This window comes from Molossus molossus, unplaced genomic scaffold, assembly GCF_014108415.1.
Source record: "Molossus molossus isolate mMolMol1 unplaced genomic scaffold, mMolMol1.p scaffold_m16_p_13, whole genome shotgun sequence".
NCBI classification, from domain to species: Eukaryota; Metazoa; Chordata; class Mammalia; order Chiroptera; family Molossidae; genus Molossus; species Molossus molossus.
Window position 1 is genome coordinate 73,744,944 of NW_023425348.1, and position 21,926 is coordinate 73,766,869.

Below are 21,926 nucleotides of genomic sequence, written 5' to 3' on the forward strand. Positions count from 1 at the left end.
GCATGTACCTCGGTTGCAGTTTGTCCCCGGCCCCGGTTGGGGTGGAGTGGGTAGCAACCACTCGATATATCTTTCTCACATTGATGTTTCTCTCTCCCTTCCTCATGCTCTATCTAAAGATAAATGCAAAAAAAAATAAAATAAAATAAATTAAACCAAAGATTTAGTGGGCCCCCTAGCTACTATCAGAGCTGTGTTCAAAGGCCTTGCCCCGGGAGCCTGAGGCAAGAAGCCTTTGGCTTTAGACTTAAATTCCCTTCCTAAAAATGCTTGGGTTTTGCCTGCCTCCCTGTTCCTGTTAAAGAGACAGACTCCATTAAACGGCGTCTGGATTCCCGGGGATTCTAACAGTGGTCCGTGAATGGGCCCACCGGGAAGCCCCGACAAAGTGGAGGAAGATTTGAATAGAAACTTTGCAGTCACACACGAGTACGCACACACAACTTTTTTATATTGTAACTAGAAGCACATGTCAAAGCCTCCTCAGATTATATACCCGGGAGACACACGCATTGTTTGACATAGAAAAGAACTGGAAAGGAGGCAAATGTCCCCTGGCAGGAAAATGAACAAGCAGCGTGTGGTGTATGTTACATACGATGTTATACAGCCATGAAAATAAATCAGTCACAGCTACTTGTAACAACACGATGAACTGAGAAACACAAATGATACATAGAAACGAGATGTTCAGAAAGACTACATGTGATAGGTGTGATACCCTTTTTTTTAAATCCTCATCCTAGGACATTTTTTCCATTTTTTGTTCAGATAGAGTGGGAGGGAGAGAGAGAGAGAAACATCAACGTGAAAGGGACACATCGAGTGGTTGCCACCTGCACAACCCAACCAGAGCTGGGGACAAACTGCAACCGAGGTACGTGCCCTTAGCGGGAACCGAACCCGGGTCTCTCTGGACCGCATGTTGACGCTCTAACTGCTGAGCCATACCGGCCAGGGCAATACCCATTTTTATAAAGTTCCAAAGTAAGCAAAGCTTGTTTAGGCATGCCTACGCACGAGATAAAACTATCTGTTTTCCAAGCAGGAGAATAGTAAAAGATTCCTAGTTGAGGTTTCCTCTGGGGAGTAAAGAAGGTGAATGGGATGAAGGAGGCAAGAAAGGTCATGGGTGAGGTTCTAGTTCTTGCCCCAACTGATGGGTTTGTGTATGTCTATACTATCTGGTATTATAACAGATATATACCATTACATATATTCTGATGTATGTATGAGATATTATGTTAAAATAATAAGGTTAAAAATAACCTATCAGTAGTCATGATGACTTACCTGATAGGATTCAAATTTCGGAGTTCAAAAGTTTCCAAATTATTTAGTCCAAACCTTTATTTTTACATATGCAGAAATGACTTGCAAATGGCAGAGGGACTTGGCCATGTTTGTTCAACTGTTTACTGACTATACAGAGATCAGAACTCCTGCCCCATAACTCCTATTCCACAATTCCTCCTTCCGTTCTCACCCCTCAAATTACATTGTTTTTTTGTTTGTTTTGTTTTTTTTGCAGTGGTCATTAAAAGCCACATTTCACTGGCCTTCACATGACAATGAATGGAGTAAACACCTCTGTTCCAGAAGAAAGGGTAAGAAATTGGAGCACGAGGATCATACTCATTAAGCACGCAAAGTCAAGTTTCTCTCTGGCTGTGTCCTTTTTTGAAGGAGGGGCTGATATTGACCAGGTTGTAGCCATACTAACCTGTTTGGTTTACCATAGCTCCGATCTGTGGCTCTTTGCTGCCTTACAACAAAATGGCAACCTAGATTTTTACTGAACGCATTTTCTGAAAATAAGATTTTAATAACATTTTGAACATGCATGTGATGTAGACTTGAATCAAAAGAAAGGAGAAAAATGTCTTTTCATATGAAGTGTCAGCACGGCCAGTGTGGCTCAGTGGGTGAGCATTGACCCATGCACCAAGAGGTCGCTAGTTTGGTTCCCGATCAGGACATATGCCCAGGTTGTGAGCCCATCCCCAGTGGGGGGCATGCAGGAGGCGACCAATGGATGTTCTCTCTCATCTATGCCTCTCTCTCTCTCTCTCTCTCTCTCTCTCTCTCTGCCGCTCTCTTCCTCTCTCTCTAAAATCAATAAAGAAAAAGTTTAAAAATCAAAAAAACAAATGAAGTGTCAATTTTCATCAAGTTAAATACAAGTTGCTGACATTGGGGAGGAGAATTGTAATATATCACATCTATGTATTTTACTTCTTTAAAAACAAATATCCTCCCCCCACCCAAAGAAGAACCCGAGAGCACAGTTGAACTAATCCAAGCCATTCTGTTCAATAGGGGTGCCCTGGCATGTGAAAGGAGAGCCCGCCCTCTCTCCTTGGGTTTCATTCCTGCATATATACCTTTCATTGCCTGAGACTCTCATTATGCTGAGTGTGATCCTACTTTTGAAGACCATGCATTTTATTTCTACAACCTGACTGTTCACTGCTGGCCACGGATTTCCATAGCGATCATTCCAATCCTTGAGAAAGACTTGCTGTGCTGGGCTTACTGGAAGCCTACGAGTTTGTACACTATCCTTTACGAAGGATGGAAGACATTTTTATAAACTGGTGTCAGTTTTTATAAACTACGGTCATCACAACTACTTCCAGTTTTCTTCCTGGGCCCCTAGTAAAGCTGAACTTCCCAGCCCCCCCTGAAGTTTGGTAGAGTCGCGGGACTTGCTCTGGCCACGGAAATACCAGCAGAGGTGAGATATGTAACATTTGAGAGGAGGCTTTACGAGCCAGTGTAAGAGTCGCCATGTTCCCTTTTCCCTACGTTTGGCTCCTACAGAAGCACGTAGATGAAGTCTCTCTCAGTGAGGATGGCACGGAGCAGAGTCCCTCAGTCGTTGTGATGGACTTGTCACGTAAGTAAGACATGAACCTTGGTTGTTTTAAGTTACAGAGCTCTGAGGGTCAGTCCATACTAGCTGATCCACAGGAATCGTTTGGATGATACACCGTATTTGTCCAACTCACTAATTTTAGATCACGTGACTCTAGTATATGTCTAGGCTTCCTAGAAAATATTCATTTGGACACTGCAGTTTTAAATCCTCAAATTTCTCCAAAAGGTACACTGGAGGTCCTTACTAGGTAACCAACACTGGTTTAAAGTGGGAATTGAAGGCAAGACAACAACCAAGAGAAATTGAAATCCACATTTATTGATGAGAGATATATACAGAAAAGTTAAACACTTAGTGAAATCTTGGATTCACAGATTATTTCCAGTATATAAAGAATATCCAGTTATTTTACACATGAAATGTTACAGTAATCAGTCCACATTGTAAGAAAACTTAGAAAGCTAAAGGTGAAAACAAAAGACCTCAACTACCCAAAATGTGCTTTGCCAACTGGGCATTTCCTAGTACCTTATATAAGAAACAACCCAAACAAATTAGTTGAAGTTTTTACCTTTTTTCATTCATTAGTCTTTAAACACTATGTGCTATAGATGCTCTATGCTACATGACTTTAGACCAGTGGGGATTATGAATGTGAGGGAAACAATTATTTTTATCTTTCATTCTGGACACACAAGACTCTTCAGAGAGAATCCTGCCCAGAGGCTAGCTTTCTTTCAATAAGGTTTCTACCTTGAATTTGACATGAGTTGAAGAAGCCACATTTTCCCTTGAAAACATGGCTGTCTACCATATACAGACCCCTCACTCCACAGAAAATTAATGTGCTTTGTGCCCTCAAGGGATCTCTTAGGCTTCACTCTGCTTGTGGAAAGAGAGGAGCAGCCAGTGTTCCCAACTTGCAGAGGAGAAAGGGGTTACAGGAACTATAGACACCACAGCACCCCATTTAGTGATAATTAGACAGAATGCACGTTTTAGGCAGCAAGTGGATAATTGCATTAGTTAACCTCATTTTCAGTCACTCAAAACATGCACACAGAGCCTATTAGGCAGAGTTCATACTCCCTTCACATATGTGGGAATCTGTGCTTTATTAGTTACCTCTCTGCAACCCCAATGCTGTACACTGACCATTCCTGTGCTTCTTGTGCTCTTTCTACAGACAACTGTGCAGTTTACTGCCAGAGTGTGCTTTTGGGGGGTTTGGCCTGCATGGCAGTTAGCCAGTGAATATCTTTCCTGTACCCTGATTCAAGAAACCAATGGAGACAAGGCTTTCAGAACCGTTAAGTCATGAGCATCACAATCAGTATTTGGCAATCAGAGAGGCAGCCCTTTACCTAAGGACACGATGCTGGCATGCACAGAAGCAGACTAACCTTTTGTCTCTCTGAGCCCAATCCACCAAGCAGAGGAGGGCTATAGATAAATGTTCTCGTTCTAAATCTAGGTAAGCTTAGACAACCAAAAGTTCCACAGTCACATTTGCCATGCATTATACAGATGGCAGATGACCTTTCGTTAAGAATCATGGCCCACATCTAACCCTCCCTTGCTTTGAATTGCATATCCACCAAGATGCTAGATGCATGCAGACTTTCAAACAATTGTTGGTTCAAAGGATTCATAGATGAGTTCTTCACGGATATACATCCCCAAATCACATTAAGAAAAAGGAGAAACCATTCACTGCTAGGTATCTAAGAAGGAAAAGAAGGGTTTTCAAAACACCAATCAACAAGTCTACTACATTTAGATGAATAGCCAAAATTAACATTTAAATTAAATTACATCTATGCACCATTTCACTGAAATTACACATAGATACCTACATTATAGCTACACAAGTGCATAGGCACTGTTCTTCATGCGTGAACCAAGTGTTAGGTGTGCACACAAGAACTTCATGCTTTGACAGCTATCTGTACTTGAAAATCACAGGTACAATCGTTGCCAGTTGAGGGAACTTCTAATCTGTTTGCTTAATGAGGAGCAAGTTCAAATATATCCCAGTACACTTTCTATGTAACTGACTATGTCTAAAAACACGGCAAAAATACTAACCCTACAACCATATCAGAAAGTGTGTTTGGTGGAAGGAAGACCCCTCTTGTCTTTGAAGTGGCTATTGATTTGCCTTTTGGGGACATTACATAGATTGTTATTCACCTGAGGACAGAATCTACCTGGGCTGCTTCTAAACAATTTCAGTGGACTTAAGTTCCCACCAACAGCTCCAGTATTGCTTTATTTATTTTTTTCCCCTAAAAATATGTGCTTAATTCACATAACAGTGTGACATTTACTAACAATTTGCTTGGCAAGAATGAACTGTGACAAATCCGTCCTGACTTGCTTCCTAGCACTAACCCTCAATCTCTGCTATTCAAATTGTCCTAAAGCCAAGTTTTACATAAATTATTAGGAAGGCATGGGAGATTCTGATACAGACATGATCCCGCTATTATCACCTTATTTTTCATCTTCTTGGAGAAAAGTACAAATTAGAATGCTTAGCTGAAAAAACAAGGTTTGGTGTCAAAAATAAGAAACCAGCACCATCCCTTGAGTTATAAACACTAATTGTGAAGATGCGTAGCCTAGTCAGCTACAGGACTGATGCGATTCCTTATTCTGCATGGTCCTTTTGTTCATTGCATCGCGAAGGACTGGGTCCTTCCACGTTTGAAATGCGGCCGCGTGCTCAGGAAACAACCCAGAGCGTTAAATTGCTGTAGAAACGTCGTGTGCTCTGATTGGTTATAATTCTACCTATGTGGTTATATAGAAAATACCGTAAGAAAATATCTGTCTGCAAAATTACAGGTACTAAATAGAGGAATTCAGTCTACACTGAGTTCTTTATGATTTCTGAAGAATAGATACAACCTATAACATTATTCAAGGCTAAATCAATATTAAACATAGAATATCCAGGACTATAAATACATTTTCTCATGCTCTTTATAAATAATAGCAAAGAATCCCGGGGGTTCTTTTAAAAAGAACGTAAGATTGGGCTGGAGGAAATTGCGAGTTTGGGGTGCAATACTGATCAGAGGGCAATATGTTGGCCCTGGTAACATAGACTCTTATCAGGAAGCCAAAATATATCTGCTGGCAGCGAGATCAAATTAGATTCACAGTTTGCCAGCTCTCTCCTCAAGCTGTAGAAAACAAATAGAAAAACAATATACAAAAATCCTCACAAAAGTAGTTTTTTATATACAAATCTATAGCGACCAATCTGATCTGTGTTGTGCAACATGGAGATACAATGCTGAGGTGCGCCAGGGGAAGGAGGGCGGGAGGGAGGTAAGGTGGTGTGTGGAAAGGCCTGGATGCTAAGGATGAGTTCCTGCCAAGGGACAGAACTCTCCTGGAGTACCATGCGACCAGAGTGGCAGCTTTCTGAGCACACATCTCAGGGAGCTCACTCCATGGCGAGAAACCTCAGACACACGCTAGGCTGACTTCTGTGGCTGGGGCGTGCGTTTCTCTCTTACCAGCGGCAACAGGCTGTGTCGAGGTCGGCTGGGGGGTTGCCGTGAGAAGAAACAGAGTCCCGGAGGAGCCAGGCTCAGACTGCACACCCTGTCCCTGGGGGGGTGACGACCAGGGCGGCAGTGAGCGGCTGCGTTCCACTGCTCCCCCAGGAACTGGGGTGTCTCCGGAGGAAGGGAGACATGTTGCTACCCGTGCTCTAGGTCGCATGCCGACCATTCTATCCCAGCAGCAGGTGTGTTCTCCGCACAGAAGGGCCCTATATCGCAATCAGAGGGACGTCTAAAGATATCTAAATGGGCACGTGGTCTGGAGGTAGGAAGGTGGAGCAAGGCTGGACATAGCAAAAAACCAAAAAAAAACAGATGAGTAATTATTTAGAATATTGTTTAGAAAGACTAAAATAAGAACACGGGGCTTCTCTTGCTTTTCTATAGGTTCACATTGGGTCAGTTAAGAAATAGTCTTTTTCTTACTGCTCTTGCATCAGGTCTTCTGTGCTAAAAATGAAACCAAAACAACAACAACAACAACAAAAAAAAACCTCAATTCATTTAGTCCTAGCTTTATATCTGGTTCCCCCAAATCTAAAGAGATGAAGTCTCCCCTGTTCATAAAGGTGCTCACAACACAATGAATACCAAACCTATTCCACATTTAACAAAAAGGGCAAGGATGCAAGTATTGGCCAATGCAGCAGAAGCAAAAAGTACAGCAGGTTGTTCAAAGGCCATGGTGAAATGCACCTTGCAGACAGACCATGCTTTCTATCAACCCTGGAAACCCCGCAGGCATGGAGGAAGGCAATGACAGCCAGAACAGCTCCATTCTGGTCCGAGAGGGCTTCTCTCCCTGTGATGTGCAAACCGAGAGGAAAAATGGAAAATGAGCTCAATCAAATATCTCTGCATCTCTCTCCAGAGAAAGAACTCGCCCCTGGCTCACCTGTGCATGGACGTGCGTGTCTGCAGAGAGGAGAGGGAAGGCATTTACGGACAGTTGCTGTTATTATGCAAGTCTTGCACCAAATTTCATAAGACCGTTCAGGTTTATTTGCCAAAGGCTCCCAAATCCCCACACTAGGTTGGCAATTAGGATGTTTGGAGAAAACTGTGTTTTGGGTGTTTGGAGTGGGCTCTGTTGCTACAGCAGGAATGTCACAAGCGCTGGCGTGAGGCTGGAGATGCATCCAGTCCCCGCATGGTGACTCTGGCAGTTTTCCCCTGAGCTGAAGCGCTACCTCAGCTGGGACAGCGAGTTCAAGCAAAGAGCTGTTGTATAAAAGTACGTCTGTTTGTGTCTCCAGACGCTGAATGGCGGATTAACGTGGCCATCTTCCAAACTTGTTGGAACACATCAAATAGAGAGACTTGAACTTAATTTCCCCCGAGGAGATGAGAACAATTCAAATTGGTTAGTCATTATAGTGGGCCCCTCCGACTCGAAATACAAAGTAGTATTTTATAGTAGTAAGCCTCTTAGGAAAGAAAAATTAAAGCAGAGGTCATAACAGCAAGGATTCTAAGGGTTACAAGGGGGTTTTAATCATTTAATCCAACCCCTTCCCTTTTCATATGGGCAGGGATGAGACCTGGGCATAAAGGGACCAAGTTACACAGTGGACACCTGGCAAGTCTGAGTCAAGTACTTCCTCTACCCAACTGCGTGATTTCTCACCACTTCTGTGTCACTTCCCGAATTAGCTGTGTTGGGCTATAAAATCAGATACTATTCGATTAAGATTCCCTGTCGTCTATTCTAAAACCAACCCTCGTCCTCACTCATACGGTCATTTATGAAACCGTCCCTTAAGCAGCAATAATGATAAGTGGAATAAGAAGAAAGGAGGAGAAAGAGTGAGAAATTGGGCTTTTCTTTTGGGAAAATCACGAGCAGCTTTGAACTCACTCTGTGCAAGGGGAACCATCTGCCCACAGTGCAACCTGCCCGAGTTGGCACCGGCTAGGTAGCCCTTCTTCTAGGCTTCAGCCAGAAACGACCCTCGATACAGAGACCATTCATCGCTGACAACCAGAATTATAAAACTCTCACTTCAGAATTACTTCAGGCTCTTAGTTTAAACTTAATTTTCCTAGGCTCCCCAGGTCCTTTATTTTTATTCAAAGAGCAAGTATTACAATAACTGAAAATTCCCATTTGGTCCTTTTTCCTGGCTTGGAAGGAGCTCAGCTGGAGAATAAGCAAAGCAAAACCAGCAACCCAGACAGGTGCAGGGCCCCGAGTTTAAGAGCAGTGAAGACCTACTACCTCCACCTGGTGTAAATACCGAGCACTGTCGGCCATGGAACCAGGCAAGAGCTGCAGGGACTCGTGCGCAGAAGCCCGAGCTGCGGAGAACTCCCCCCGAGCCTGTGTGCCTGCGTGGCTTTCCTACTGCATCCTCGGGACAGTCAGACAGACAGAAGCCTCGACTCTGACCAAAGTGAAACATTGCACTCTAACTTTTGCTGTTGAGAACACAGGGAAGTGGGTTTATCTGCAAAAACATGACAGGGTTGAGTTTCCTTCTGGGGACTCGGGAGATGAATGACCCAACTCCGGAAGTGCTTCTTGACTTTCAACACAGGTGAAAACAACATGCTTCTCCACGCACCAGTGGAAATGACCTGAGACCCTCTAATCCATCGGTCGTGGGACTCCTGGCATTATTTACCAGGAGTACATCTCCCCGAGAACTGCATTTCCCCTAAGCCTTTGTCAGCTCTGGCCTAAATCCAGGAGCTAGGCATGCTGGTATCCTTGCTTTAGGTTTTCGTAAACATCCAGGCTAACTAGTAGTTGGAGGGCAGAAGTAGGTGTTTGTCTTTTATGAGACGTGGTCACTGCCCCAGGAAACGAGACTATAGGCTTTGTCTGGCTTCCTGTGGCACACCCAGGGACAAGTAGGGAACTGAACCTGAGAGCTGCCTGGTTCGGATGTCATCACCTGACGTCCTGTATCGAGGATCTGCGTGACCTCAGAGATTGCCTTGATTCTCTGACACCGTCTGCAGTGGGGAGCACTTTCTCAAAGGCCTCAGATGAAGCCTTACCTTGAGAGACAGGCCATTCTTCTCACGGACTGGACTGGATTCACAGAATTGTCAGTAGGTAAACTAATGATGATTCTCCTTGGGTTTGCCAATAGGCAAAAATGAGATAGGGAAGAAGTAAAATCGGATCAGCTGGTTTTCTCCTGACACGGTTCTGATTCCTTAAAAGACTGGACCAATCTGTAACAAAATGGTGTTGCCAAAGCCGAATGACAGCCCTTACAGGAGGCAGAGTGAGTACCTGGCTTGCCATACCGCTATATAAATATAGCATTTATGCATCATCAGATATTGATGGGTGATTACAAGCATTTATATCTGTGTTGGAGCTGTTACTATAAATCTATGTCTATCACTGACAGATCATGCATAGCCTATTTAGTAAAGCTGTTAGAGGTGTACTCGGGGTCTATTCGTTCTGTTCATGGCACATATACTGGGCAAAGAAAACCCCAATGGGTGTGGCGTGGAAGAATGAATGAGGCCTAAAAAATCAAAGGACACAGTCATATGTCTGTTCTACATGTGTCCTGGATTTTCAGGCTTGTCTTGAATTTGAGAAAGTATTCATTTTTAATATGTTTTGTTGCATCCAGACTAATGTGATCTCCTGAGTACATTCTCATGGAACTAGCTACATACAGTCTCAAACCAGAAATACCTGCTTTGTTAAGCTGTGTACTTTGTTTCTTCTGAACACACTGTCCCCTTATAGATTTATAAGCTGACTGGGTAACTCGGAAAAAGCTGAACACAAAGAAGAACAGAGAAGACATTTAGGCAGTCTTGGGAAGACAATCCTGAGACCACTCCTTCAAGAAACATGTCAGCGTGTACAAGTGTGTGCTAAGTTGGTCTTAAATAGCAAAACCCTTGCCTAGCTCCTTCTCCTTGCCATAATAAAGCTCTTGGGCCCTGGCCAGTTTTGCTCAGTGGTTAGAGTGTCAGCCTGTGGTCCACAGAGACCCGGGTCCAGTTCCCACTAAGAGCATGTACCTCGGTTGCAGTTTGTCCCAGGCCCTGTTTGGGGTTGTGTGGGAGGCAGCCACTCAATGTGTCCCTTTCCAGTCAATGTTTCTCTCTCTCTCTCTCTCACTTCCTCTCTCTCCTTCCCACTCTATCTGAACAAACATGGAAAAATGTCCTTGGGTGAGGATAAAAAAAAAGCTCTTGGGAGTGCCACTTACAGACGATCCTCCACAGCTGCGCCCAGGAACTGTACCCCGGACCCAGCGTCGGCAGCAGAGGATGCATTTCCTGCAGCCACATTGCAGCACATCCTGGGCCACCCCGCTCACTGTCCAGCTGATGAAAATGAAGGCCACTCCCATTTTTTAAAAGTAAAAATCTGCTTCATACTGCTCTATAATGATCCTTATCCAATATTAACTAGGGTTTAAGAGACAAAAAATAATAAAATCTCATGTCTTTTGTATGTTCCAAAGGTGTCCGATTTTGAAGAGACCGGTCACAAGGAGTAGGTGATGAAGGGCACGTGATGTCCATGAAATTCTCTTTAGAGAATATAGGCTCTATCACTACTCATCAGTATCTCAGCATCCCTCTGCTGGGCTCCGATGACCACCTGCCTCCCACGTGTGAACCAAGGTTCTACACACTCCTTCCAAAGGGCTTTATTTCTCAGTGACTCACGTTCAAGTCCTCAGCAAACTCCCAGAGCCAGACACCTTAGAAAAATACTGTGGGTTATTCAATAGAAAATGATAGTAGAGACACTGAACATTTTAACTTACACAATCATTCAGGATTCGCTGGGTGCCTACCGCATGCAAGGCACTGTGCTGCTCCCATGACAATGTTTATTCCTCCAAACGTTCACAGCCTGAGAAGGTTCCATCGGTGACGCCGTGGAGAGCCAGCCTCCCTTCCCACTTCACGGTTCAAGGCCGCCTGGACTCTGACAGAAATGTCACCTTTGCCGGATTTTGCACGTTTGTTTTCTGGTCCTTTCCACAGAGAAGACTGGGAAGGAAGGTTGGCTCTGCCTCCAGCTGTGTCCTGTCATCGGCTTCATGTGCTTTGAAATAATATAGCAAAAAGCTTTCTACATATTAGATACCTGACAACCTTTTGTTTTGATCAAGAGACAGTTTGAAAGAGCACAGCCAACATGACTGTCTTCCGTGTGTGGGGAAGGCATGCTTAGGCCTTCTAGTCGACTGAGATATGATTGAAATAACTGGGGGAGCAAAAATGTCTTCCTGTTAGACATCCAGACAAAAATTTCATGGATCAAACGAAGAAAGTGAAGCGGAGGCCAAAATAATCTCGCTTGATTTCTCTGTGACAGATGAATGCAAACCAAAGATCAAGGAGTTTGACTATTGAAGTCTGGTTAAAATTTATGTTGACTGTGCTCTTTTTTTGTCAATATATACAATGGTTTTATGCAAATTACATTCGGACCCATTATCAAATTTAGAGAAAATCACGTAACATAACTCAAATGTCAATGATAAATGTCCACAGACTAGGTAGGACAGAGCAGAGGCTCGGTGGGCTCCATAACCAGCCGTCTTTAAGGGTATGGCTCCCACTCCAACTCTCTCTGAAACACTGAGCTAAAAGAGCAGACAGGAGGTAAATTGTCACAGTCCCCTAAGACAGATACTTGCTTTTATCAACACATGGGCAAACTCTACAAGACACTGAAGGATAATTACTTCCAGAGGCTTCTAACAGAATCGCTTGTGCATAACAAGGCAAAGCACGGAGAACACTTGAAGAAATAACACACTGAGTGTCTGCTTATTATCCCAAGTCCCTGGAGTGTAGCACGCTGCTTTAATCATGTCCCCTGGGAAAAGAGCATCCTCGGTTCTGCATCTTGAGAGAAAAGGGAAGCTGGCAAGAATGTGTCTTCCATTCAAACTGGTTCCTCCAGCAGCATCCATTCCGACAATAATACAAGGGGGGCAGTTAGACAGTTACAGAGCACTGTTTGGCAAAGCACCACGCCTATCACTGACTCACAACAGGTCCTCTAAGCCTCGGCTAACAGATTAAGTAAACATAGAAATATATGTATTTTTTTCTTTCCTTTTTAAAGAAAGCTTGTGTATATCCTCTTTTACCATGAGATACGCTGGGGAGTTTATGCAAGAATTTGCTGAGAGCCATGTCCTTATTTTTCACGTTTCCAAGGTTCTTCCTCAACACTGCCGTCTGCTGACTTTCCGTTGGCTGCCAGAGTTACCTGAAAATAATTATCATCAACATCCAGCTTATAGGTCATGAACCAGAGAACCACCCCGTGGGTTACATGGAGGAGCACCAGGTCCAGGTTAGACCACATGACTTCACTATCAGTCTTAAATGTTGTTCCTCCCAACTAGATTTCGAGCTGGTCTTGGGTCTCAATACTGATTGGTGAACATTAAACAATACTCATTTGCCTTGGGGTTCTATTGAGGGACTAGAGACACTTGGTAAGTTGTGGGATAACTTCTACTGTGCTCTTAGGGCTGTGGGGGTGTCTAAGTTCCCATAGAGCCACAACACAATAAGGCAGTCCTTCAACAACAGCGCCTGTGTGCTACTCGGTACAACCACAGAGAAGAGACATCAGAACTAAGCAGCTAGCTCTACTCATGCATGTGAAGGGTTCAGCTGCAAGGAGACCAGGGGACTTTGATGTGTGTCCAATTTGAAAATCAGAAAGCAAGATGGTCTGGATACCAAATAAGCTATGCAGGCTTTAAACATTAAACATGAACAGGGGAGATTAAAAGCCCGAGCTCATTTACTAATCAAATGCAATCACCAGACTGTCTCTTCTGCTTCCCTGGCTCTGAGCGAACTAAACCCTTACACAGAATGGGAGGTTTTCCTCTCCACGTCTACATTTTTCCTAGCTTACCTTCCATCTGTCTGTCCTCAACGTCATGTGCAAACTTAAACCCACGACTGATATTCCACATAATGGAGAGACTGGATTTATGGAAGCATTAGAATATGGAGACATGACAAACGCAGCAATGTTGGAAAGAAATCTGACCTTCTTACCCAAGTGGAAGCGAAATGCATGCGTTAGGAACACACACAACATGCTGGGAACAGAAAACCAGGTGCCCATCACAAACCAAGCAAATAAAAATGAGAACCAGCCATTCCTCCAATCCCCAAGAGGCCCCCAGTGTTTTCAGACAGACCATACAACAAGCAATGGCCAATCCACATGCAGTTGCTATGATTAAAATACAAAAGCTATTGTATAACTTTCAAACTACTATCACCAGACAAGAGTTTGAAAATAGAGAGACCAGTGTGACATAACAATGCTTAAAGTGGTTAAAGGTTTGACCAGAGCTGCAGCAAACTTGTTTCCCCTTCAGTGAACTGTCAGGGGAGACTTCCAGGAAGCCACACACTGTCTGCCTCGAGAAAGCTGCTTGTTCATTCTGACTTTGAACGTGCCAGTTTGGCTTTCGGCGATACACCAGATCCATGGCTGTGCAAAATGATAATCCACGCTGTAATGCTTTTGGAAAACCAGACAGCGCTTGTGGGAGGGGGCTGTTCTTTTTTGTTTTGGTTTGTTTATTTGAATGCTGGGGCCTGTGTTTCAACAGTGGCTGGGGGAGCAGCTTTTCTGGTATTTCCTTTTCTGGCTGGGTTCAAGCAATCTGGGACTCCAGTCCTGGATCCATACCACCCCTCCTGCTCCAACCACCTGAGAAACAGAAAAGCAAAAACGGGAGGGAACTGCCAGTGAGCACTGATGTCTCCCATCTCAGTTTTTAAAACAGTAAGACTGAGAATGCACCAGAAGCAAATTGAGAGCCATGAATAAATGGGACTCAGATATCCTGGGAATGTGTACAAATTCATCTCCATGGCTCTGGCTGCCTCCAAACGTTAGTGTCAACTTGAAGAGTCAATTTGCCTCACCTAGCGAAGGCTGAAGACCAACTCACCTTCACTGAGCTAAACCCAATCACTTCACTAAAAAATCCAAAGAGCCAACGTGGTTATTAAAGCAATGTGGCCATTTCATCATTCCCATGGCCTGCTCCGTTTCACCATTTGACCATCTAACTGCTAATTCACCAACAAATTTGCATGTGGTTGGTTTGGTGGTCACTTATAGAGAGAGTCTGAGCCACTGTCTGGATGGAACTGTTCAGCAAAAAAAGGTTACCTGAATTAAAAGTATAGTGTCAAGATGTTAAAAGGATATATTCAATAAATATTTCTAGAGCACCTACTGCATGCTAGGTGCTGCTTCAGGTGCTAGGACACAGCACTGATAAACGGGGACACAGTTCCTCTCCTAGGGCTTACGTCCTAGTGACAGGGACAGTTGACAAACATCTCCTTTTAAAACTTGAATTGCTTTGCTTTAAAAAATGAAGCAAATTCCTCCTGATGTACTTGATGTTCATTAAGGAAAACATTCTGGGAAGACTGAAATCTAAAGGTATCTCCATGCCTATACACCTTCTCCAAAACATGTCCTATTCAATATCGTTAAGCCACTTGAGATGTTCCAGAAGGGTCACAACATAGACAGTTAACCACTAGGATTCTTCTTACACAAAATTGCAAAATTAAAAAGTAAGTGTGATTTCATTTTGCTTCATACTACGATGTTTCCTTGTATGGCTGTGATTTGGGATCAAGCCTTATCACCACTACAAGATCGTACATTTATTCTCCTATGCCTAATTCAAGGCTTTGCAGATAATGGCCACTCAATAAACACTTAATGAATGATAAAAATATATGTGATCATAGGAGTGAGATGTGGGTGCTCAGCTAACCTCGCAAGGCACACAATAAATATTTATTAAATATAATAGAGCATAAAGCCATTCCTTGGGAATGTTAACCCTTGTTGACCCAAACTAACATATTAATGGGAAATAATCCAGCACATTTATTTAGATGTGAGAAATACTAACTTTCTAGAAGAATGGAATATACTCTTTAGGTACATTTGAATTTCTAATAATTTAAATCATTTCCACTGAGTCAATGAATTTATGCAACTGCCTCCTAATGGGTGAGGTCCCTCCCTGGTGGGATTCCTCCCTAATTTGTATCAGAGCCCTGGTTTAGCACACATGTGCCCTGATGTAGAAGAGAAGAGCAAGAAGCTGTGGCTGGTCCATTAGACTTCTGGACCTATGTTGCAGTCTTGTAAAGAGAATTGTTTCTGTGTCATCCTAAGTGGCCTGGCAGAAGCCATCATGTATATTTAGAATGACTCAGAAATAACACAGAAAGAAATAATGAAATGGGATCTTATGGGCAGGAGTCAAAACGGTATCAGAAATCTGTGTTGGGTTCAAATTGTCCACAGATAATGCCTGGAACCATTTTAGCAACTCAACTCCCAGAGTTGATTCTGCTCACCTGCCAGGGTTTCTCCAAGTTTGCTTTGCTCTGGTCATGACACTCTGTCTTTAACAATGTCAAGTTAGTTACAGTGAAGGCTAGACAGAGCCTATCGAGCTTGTAGACTTAGCACCCAACAGCTTGGAAGAGTCCAGAACATCCATGCTTCAGGAAAGATGGTGCCGCCAGGTAGTGTGTGAAATGTAGTGTTTTTTAGAAGACATCTATGGATGATTGTTCTGAAGGACAATTATCCTTTACTTGAAACTTTCTCCATACTTGGAGCAAAGTGACTGCCAGGTCAAAACTCACGCTCCCACAAAAATAATTAAGACAAAGCAGCTGCACAGTTATGTGGGCACATTTTTGACCAATCCTTGATACACAGCAAGGAGAAAGACTTCTGCTATATAAATCTCATGACTCTGGGTATTTCTCTTGGTGCTTCACTTGAAGAATAGAACATTTGAAAGCCTGCAAAACCCTAGAGACCACATATTCTCAGGCAAAATATTCGAGGAAAATGATCAAATTTGTGGAGTGGGTGGATGGGAGAATCAGAATGACTGATTTACAGCCTATGGACAAAAGAAGCAACCGATTGGCTCTTTCACTGTTAGACCTGTTGATTTCCAGCCATGTTAGACACAGAGTTAGATGATCTGGGACTCACAGAAGTGTGGGTTACATGATTCTTTAGAAAAATAAAGGTGACAATAATACATGCAGGGCTTTGATGTTCATTTTAAGAAATCCAGCATGCACTATTATATACAGGTCTCGATATCCATGAATGGGAAAGGTACCTTGCACTCATCTACTATGACAGAGTTGTGTGCGGCATAGACGCATTGATTAGAGTTGCTTTCCCTGTGGTTCTTCATGTCATCATAAATGGACTGAGTCTTGGTCATTTCAATATCTTCATGCACTCGGTGCTGGGAGTCAATGGTATCCAGCTCGGACTTGGAGAGGTGATAGACAATCCCAGCCCCAAAAGAGTCACCCACAACATTGACTGAAGTTCTCATCCTGTCCCTGGGGACAAAGAACAGCAAACATTAGGTGAGGAAGCAGAATGCTGTGGGGGTTGAGAGGTCAAGGTCTAGAACCAGAGACCTAAAGTTGAGTTCTGGTGTTATCTTTCCCTCTGTCTGATCTCGGGCAAGTTGCTTAACCTTGATTTCCCTGTTTGTCAGTTAGAGATAACAATCCTATTTCTCTCATAAACTTGTGTTAAAAAAAAAAAAAAAGGGAGAAAATGTACATAAATTGCTTGCAAAATTGTCTAATGAAGGGTGGGTGGATGGGAGAATCAGAATCACTGATTTACAGCCTATGGGCAAAAGAAGCAACCGATTGGCTCAACCAATAAAGAGCCAATAACAACAGCAAAGTAAAAGGAGGAGGAGGGAAGGAGTGAGTAGAGGGAAATAACGTGTCCAGATCTTAGGATTAGTACCCAGACTCCAACACCCCTAGCTGTGTCCAGCAATTCTTGATTTAAACTGTCCATAAAAGACTCCACTTGGATGTTTACCTCCACTTACTTTATTTATGAATTCCACAGGAGAGAAGAACCACCTGTGAATTCTGATGATAGAAAATTCATGTCTTTGTAGGGATTGAAACTAATACTGCTTTTCTCTCTGCACCCCAGTCGCCCTGAAACACACACATATACACAGACACAGCTCTTGGCTAAGAAACCCAGCCATAGTTTTCTTCCTGACCAATACAAGCAGTGACTACGTGTCCTGGAAAAACCAAAATACTTTGTCTTGCTTTCTTTATTAACCTAAAAAATTAAATAAATAAATCTGTCGGAGTGCCTCTTGAATAAGAAACTGTTAAGAAAAATCCTTCTACAAATCTTGTTTTTCAAGTTTTGATTTGAAAAAATAGGATGGTTGATAACTCTCCCTCTTAAAAGGTCAAGCAACTGGAAAACTAATTATGTTCTTAAGAGTAGACTGTGTTCTCTCATCCATAAGTTCAAATCAGTGTGAAGAGTCTTTTTGACCTTGTTAATGAGATACTCAAAGTCCTAAAGAGAAGAATGCTGGAAAACCACACACACATACCAAAATAAAGAGGAAGGAAGGAGGAAGGATTTTCGGTCAAAATTGTGGTAAGACATTTTAGTCCAGGATGCTCTAGTCTTCCATTTGAAAAATATAAGGATTTCAAGTCAAGGTAGAAACCTTAATTGGTCTTGGAACAAAGGCCTAAAATCAATTCCAGTTGCTATTATCAAATCTATTTCTCATTAGAAAATAACGATAATGAAGTGGTACTAGGAATCTGGCCTGGCTCCCTTGCAAGGAGCTGGTGAACCAGCTGTCTAGGTTTCAAGTGGGAAGATGCTGTCCTGAAGGAATAAAGATCATAGTCTGAATTCAAATATCAGGAGCACCTCTTCATCTGAGATGCTCTTCTCCTCTTTTCTGCTTTGGAGAATCTGCTTCGGGGTCTACAATGAAGATGGAGTCTTGAGGCCATTCACAAAATCAGACACTTGTAGAGATTGCAAAGAAGCCCCAGTATAAGGGTATCAGAAGAGATACCTGATAATGGTTAAAAAAAAAAGCATGGACTCTGGAGGCAGCCTGTTTTGAATTCAATTCCAGCTTTTTCCCTTACTCGCTGGACAACCCTGATCATACTTAACATTTGTGAGCCTTAGTTGCCTCATTTATAAAATGGAAATAATAAAAATGTCCACTACATAAAGATTGTTGTGAAGATTAAATAAGATAAAGTGTTAGCACTTCCAGACCTTTAGTAAGAACTCACAGAGCATTCATTATTACATGACACGTACTTTTAACATTATTAGTCTTATCAAATCAAATCAGACATAGTTTTTACAGCTCCTAAGAACATCCAAACATGCCTAGCCAAGCTACTATTTTGCCCTGAAAATGTGAACCTGTGTATAGGACAATTCTTCTGGCAGCATGCCCAACGAACAAGCTGAGTTACTCATCCACCATCCAGTTGTAGTCAACTTTGTTGCTTTTCAGCTATACTTTCAATCCCTTCTGGCATGTGTTATGCACCCAACATCCTTGACCAATTATTAAATTCTAGTGAGTGCTCAAGTCTTTAAGAAGAATGATTCAGAAGACTCTTCCTTATTGGAAAGAAGAGCAATCAAAGGTGGTGGTGGTGGTGGTGGTGGTGGTGGTGGTGGTGGTGGTGGTGATGATGGTGGTAGCTAATAATTATATCACATTTAATAGGTAAAGGAATATGCTTTCTAGATCTTACCTTATTTAATCCCCACCACAACTCATAAGAAGTACTATCATCTACATTTAAGAGATGAAAACACCGAGGCCCAGAGAGATTAAGTGGCTTCCCAAAGTTACACATCCTAGTAAAGTCATAAAACTGAATATGAACACAGACAATATGACTCTGGAATTCACTATCTGCCACGTGATGCAAAGCACCTAGGAGCCAGGAAGCTCTGATTTTGAATGGAGCCCAGCCACTTACTGTGTGATCTGGGTGACTTTCTCAACCACAGTTTTTTTCATGCAGCTAAAGTACCTACTTTATAGGATCTGGAGAAGACAAAACCAGTTTCTGCCCCATAGTTGATACTCATTGTATGTTCCTTCCCTTTAGGGGATAACCATCACTCATACCCTATCATGTGGACAAAAGCACAAAATACTATGCTCAAGGGTCAATGACTTTTTCAGATTAATAAATCCAATTCCTCTCAAATGAGTAATACAAGTTTATAAACTCCTAAACACTTGACTTTCTTTGATAACAAATCCCTAATCTCCTGAGCAACCAATGAACCTATTTGTGGAATAAGATTTCTGGGTGAGCTTTCCCCAAACTCACTCACTGCTCATATTTTTTCCATACTCTAAGATCTCCTTGAATTTGAATAGGAACTCTGGCCAATGGAAATAGCCATCAGGACAGATTGAATAGAAGACAAAATTGGGTAGAATCAAAGCATACTGATGTTTTACACCAAAATTAAAATGGAAAGGGCCCAGCCCTGGCCATTGTGGCTCAGTTGGTTGGAGCGTCATCCCATACACCAAAAGTTTGCAGGTTCGATTCCTGGTCAGGGCACATACCCAGGTTGTGGGTTTGATCCCTAGTCAGGTTACATATGGGAGGCAACCAATTGATGTTTCTCTCTCACATCAATGTCTGTCTGTCTGTTTGGCTGTTTCTCTCTCCCTCCCTCTCTCTCTAAAATCAATGAAAACAGGCCTGGCTGGTTTGGTTCATCAGTTAGAGCGCTGGCCCACGGACCAGAGAGTCCCAGGTTCGGTTCCTGCTAAGGGCATGTACCTCAGTTGCAGTTTGTCCCCGGCCCCGGTTGGGGTCATGTGGGTGGCAGCCAGTCGATGTGTCTCTCTCACATTGATGTTCCTCTCTTTCTTCCTCCCTCTCTCCCTCCAGCTCTATCTGAAGATAAATGCAAAAAAAAAAAAAAATGTCCTCGAGTGAGGATAAAAAAAAAGTAAATAAATAAAAATAAAATAAAATCAATAAAAACATATCCTCAGGTGAGGATTAGAACAAAAAAATTGAAAAGGTCCTGAATTTAGGGTAAAAATCTAACCCAGATATTCTAACTCTCTTACCTTGAACAGATCACTTTTCACCTGAGCATGAAATGCAGCTAATCCTAACCTCACAGGAGGTTGTGAGGGTCAAATGAAATGAGAGAAACATCCAGCATGCTTTTAGTACTCATTAAAGATTGCAGAGGCACATAAGTGTAAAAATAGTTAAGTGGAAATAAGAAGAGAACATAGATTCCAATACTTGTTGAGTTGTTAGTTCATTCATTCATTCATTGAACAGATGTATAATGAGCTTCTTAATATATGTAGGGCACTATACCAGGTGTCCAGGCAGCAAAGAACAAGCCAGGACTCTTTCCACGCTCTCTTTTCCCCAAGAGCCCACACTCTCTTTAACTTGTTTGGATCCCCCACTTCAGTGAGATCAATGTTCTCATCGGAATAAGTGCTCAGTGCTATGGGGTTTTGTAGGTAGGACATTTTATCCATACTTGAACCCCAGGTAAGGCTTGAGTAGAAGTATCTTGAGCTAGGTCCTAAGGATAAGTCTGAGACAATCGGCTAGAGAGAAGAGAAAAGGCGTAACTATGAAATCTAGCAGGTAGAAGCACTCAGGAGCATTCAGGATGGCTAATGAGTGCAGCGAGGCAGAAAGTAAGAATTGACCGAATCATGGAAGGCGTTGTCAGCCCAGTTCAGGAGTTAGGACTTTATCCCAAGGGTAACGAAGAGCCACTGAAGAGAAAGATCACACTTGTTCCATTGTGAAGAATGGGCTGAAGAAGGGCAAGATAGGACCAAGTCCACTTAGAGAAGAGATGGTGGATACGGAGAAAGTGAATCTGAGAGAGATTTAGGAGACAGAATTACAGGACTTGATGACTGATGGGTTGTAGAGAATAAGAGTCAAGGATCCCTTTCGGGGTTCTGATTTGCACAGTGAGTGGACAGTGCTGCCATATTTATGGGGCATAACTGGTTGGGGTGGGGAAGATTCTGGTGTCAGCTGGAACATATTGAGTGTGAGGGCCTTGACCCAGCAGAGGGGAGATGCCCACAGGTGGTTGGGAATGTGGACTAAAGATCAAGAGGTACATCTGAGCTGCAGGTAGTGAGTCAGGAGTCAACACCCAGAGAGGCCACGGGTGGATGCCACGGGTGGATGCCACGGGTGTGTTTAGTTCAATCCTTGGAGAGAACACAGAGTGAGAAGTACAGTCAACACTTAAGGAAGGAGCCAAGGAATAAGAGTCAGCAAAGGTGAAAGAAAAGTAGAAGAGTTTGGGGGAAGCATGTTTCAGATACAAAGGTGTGGCACACAATGCCCATTACTACCTAGAGCTCAGGTACACAAGAAAAAGAAGTGTCTCTTGGTTGTAACAACCCAGAGGCTATTCCTGACTGGCAAGGGCACCGTCAATATCGAAGCAGAGAGAGAAGTCAGCTCGCCATAGGTAGAAAATTGAACAAGAGGTAAGGGAGTAGAGACGTTATATATGATTAACCTACTCAGGAAGATGACCGAGAAGATGAAGA

General features: G+C 42.9%; 1 protein-coding gene across 1 annotated transcript in view; it reads right to left on the reverse strand.

Annotated features, from left to right (window-relative positions):
* Positions 1-12,085: 12,085 nt before the first annotated feature.
* SLC1A2 (solute carrier family 1 member 2) overlaps positions 12,086-21,926 on the reverse strand; it is a 131,654-nt gene continuing 121,813 nt past the window's right edge. Inside the window, exons 10-11 of the mRNA XM_036257994.1 lie at positions 16,629-16,860; positions 12,086-12,679 (exon numbers count right to left, since the gene is read on the reverse strand). Of these exons, the coding sequence (XP_036113887.1) occupies positions 12,608-12,679; positions 16,629-16,860 (304 nt within the window). The 3' untranslated portion in view covers positions 12,086-12,607. The remainder of the gene's footprint in view (positions 12,680-16,628; positions 16,861-21,926) is intronic.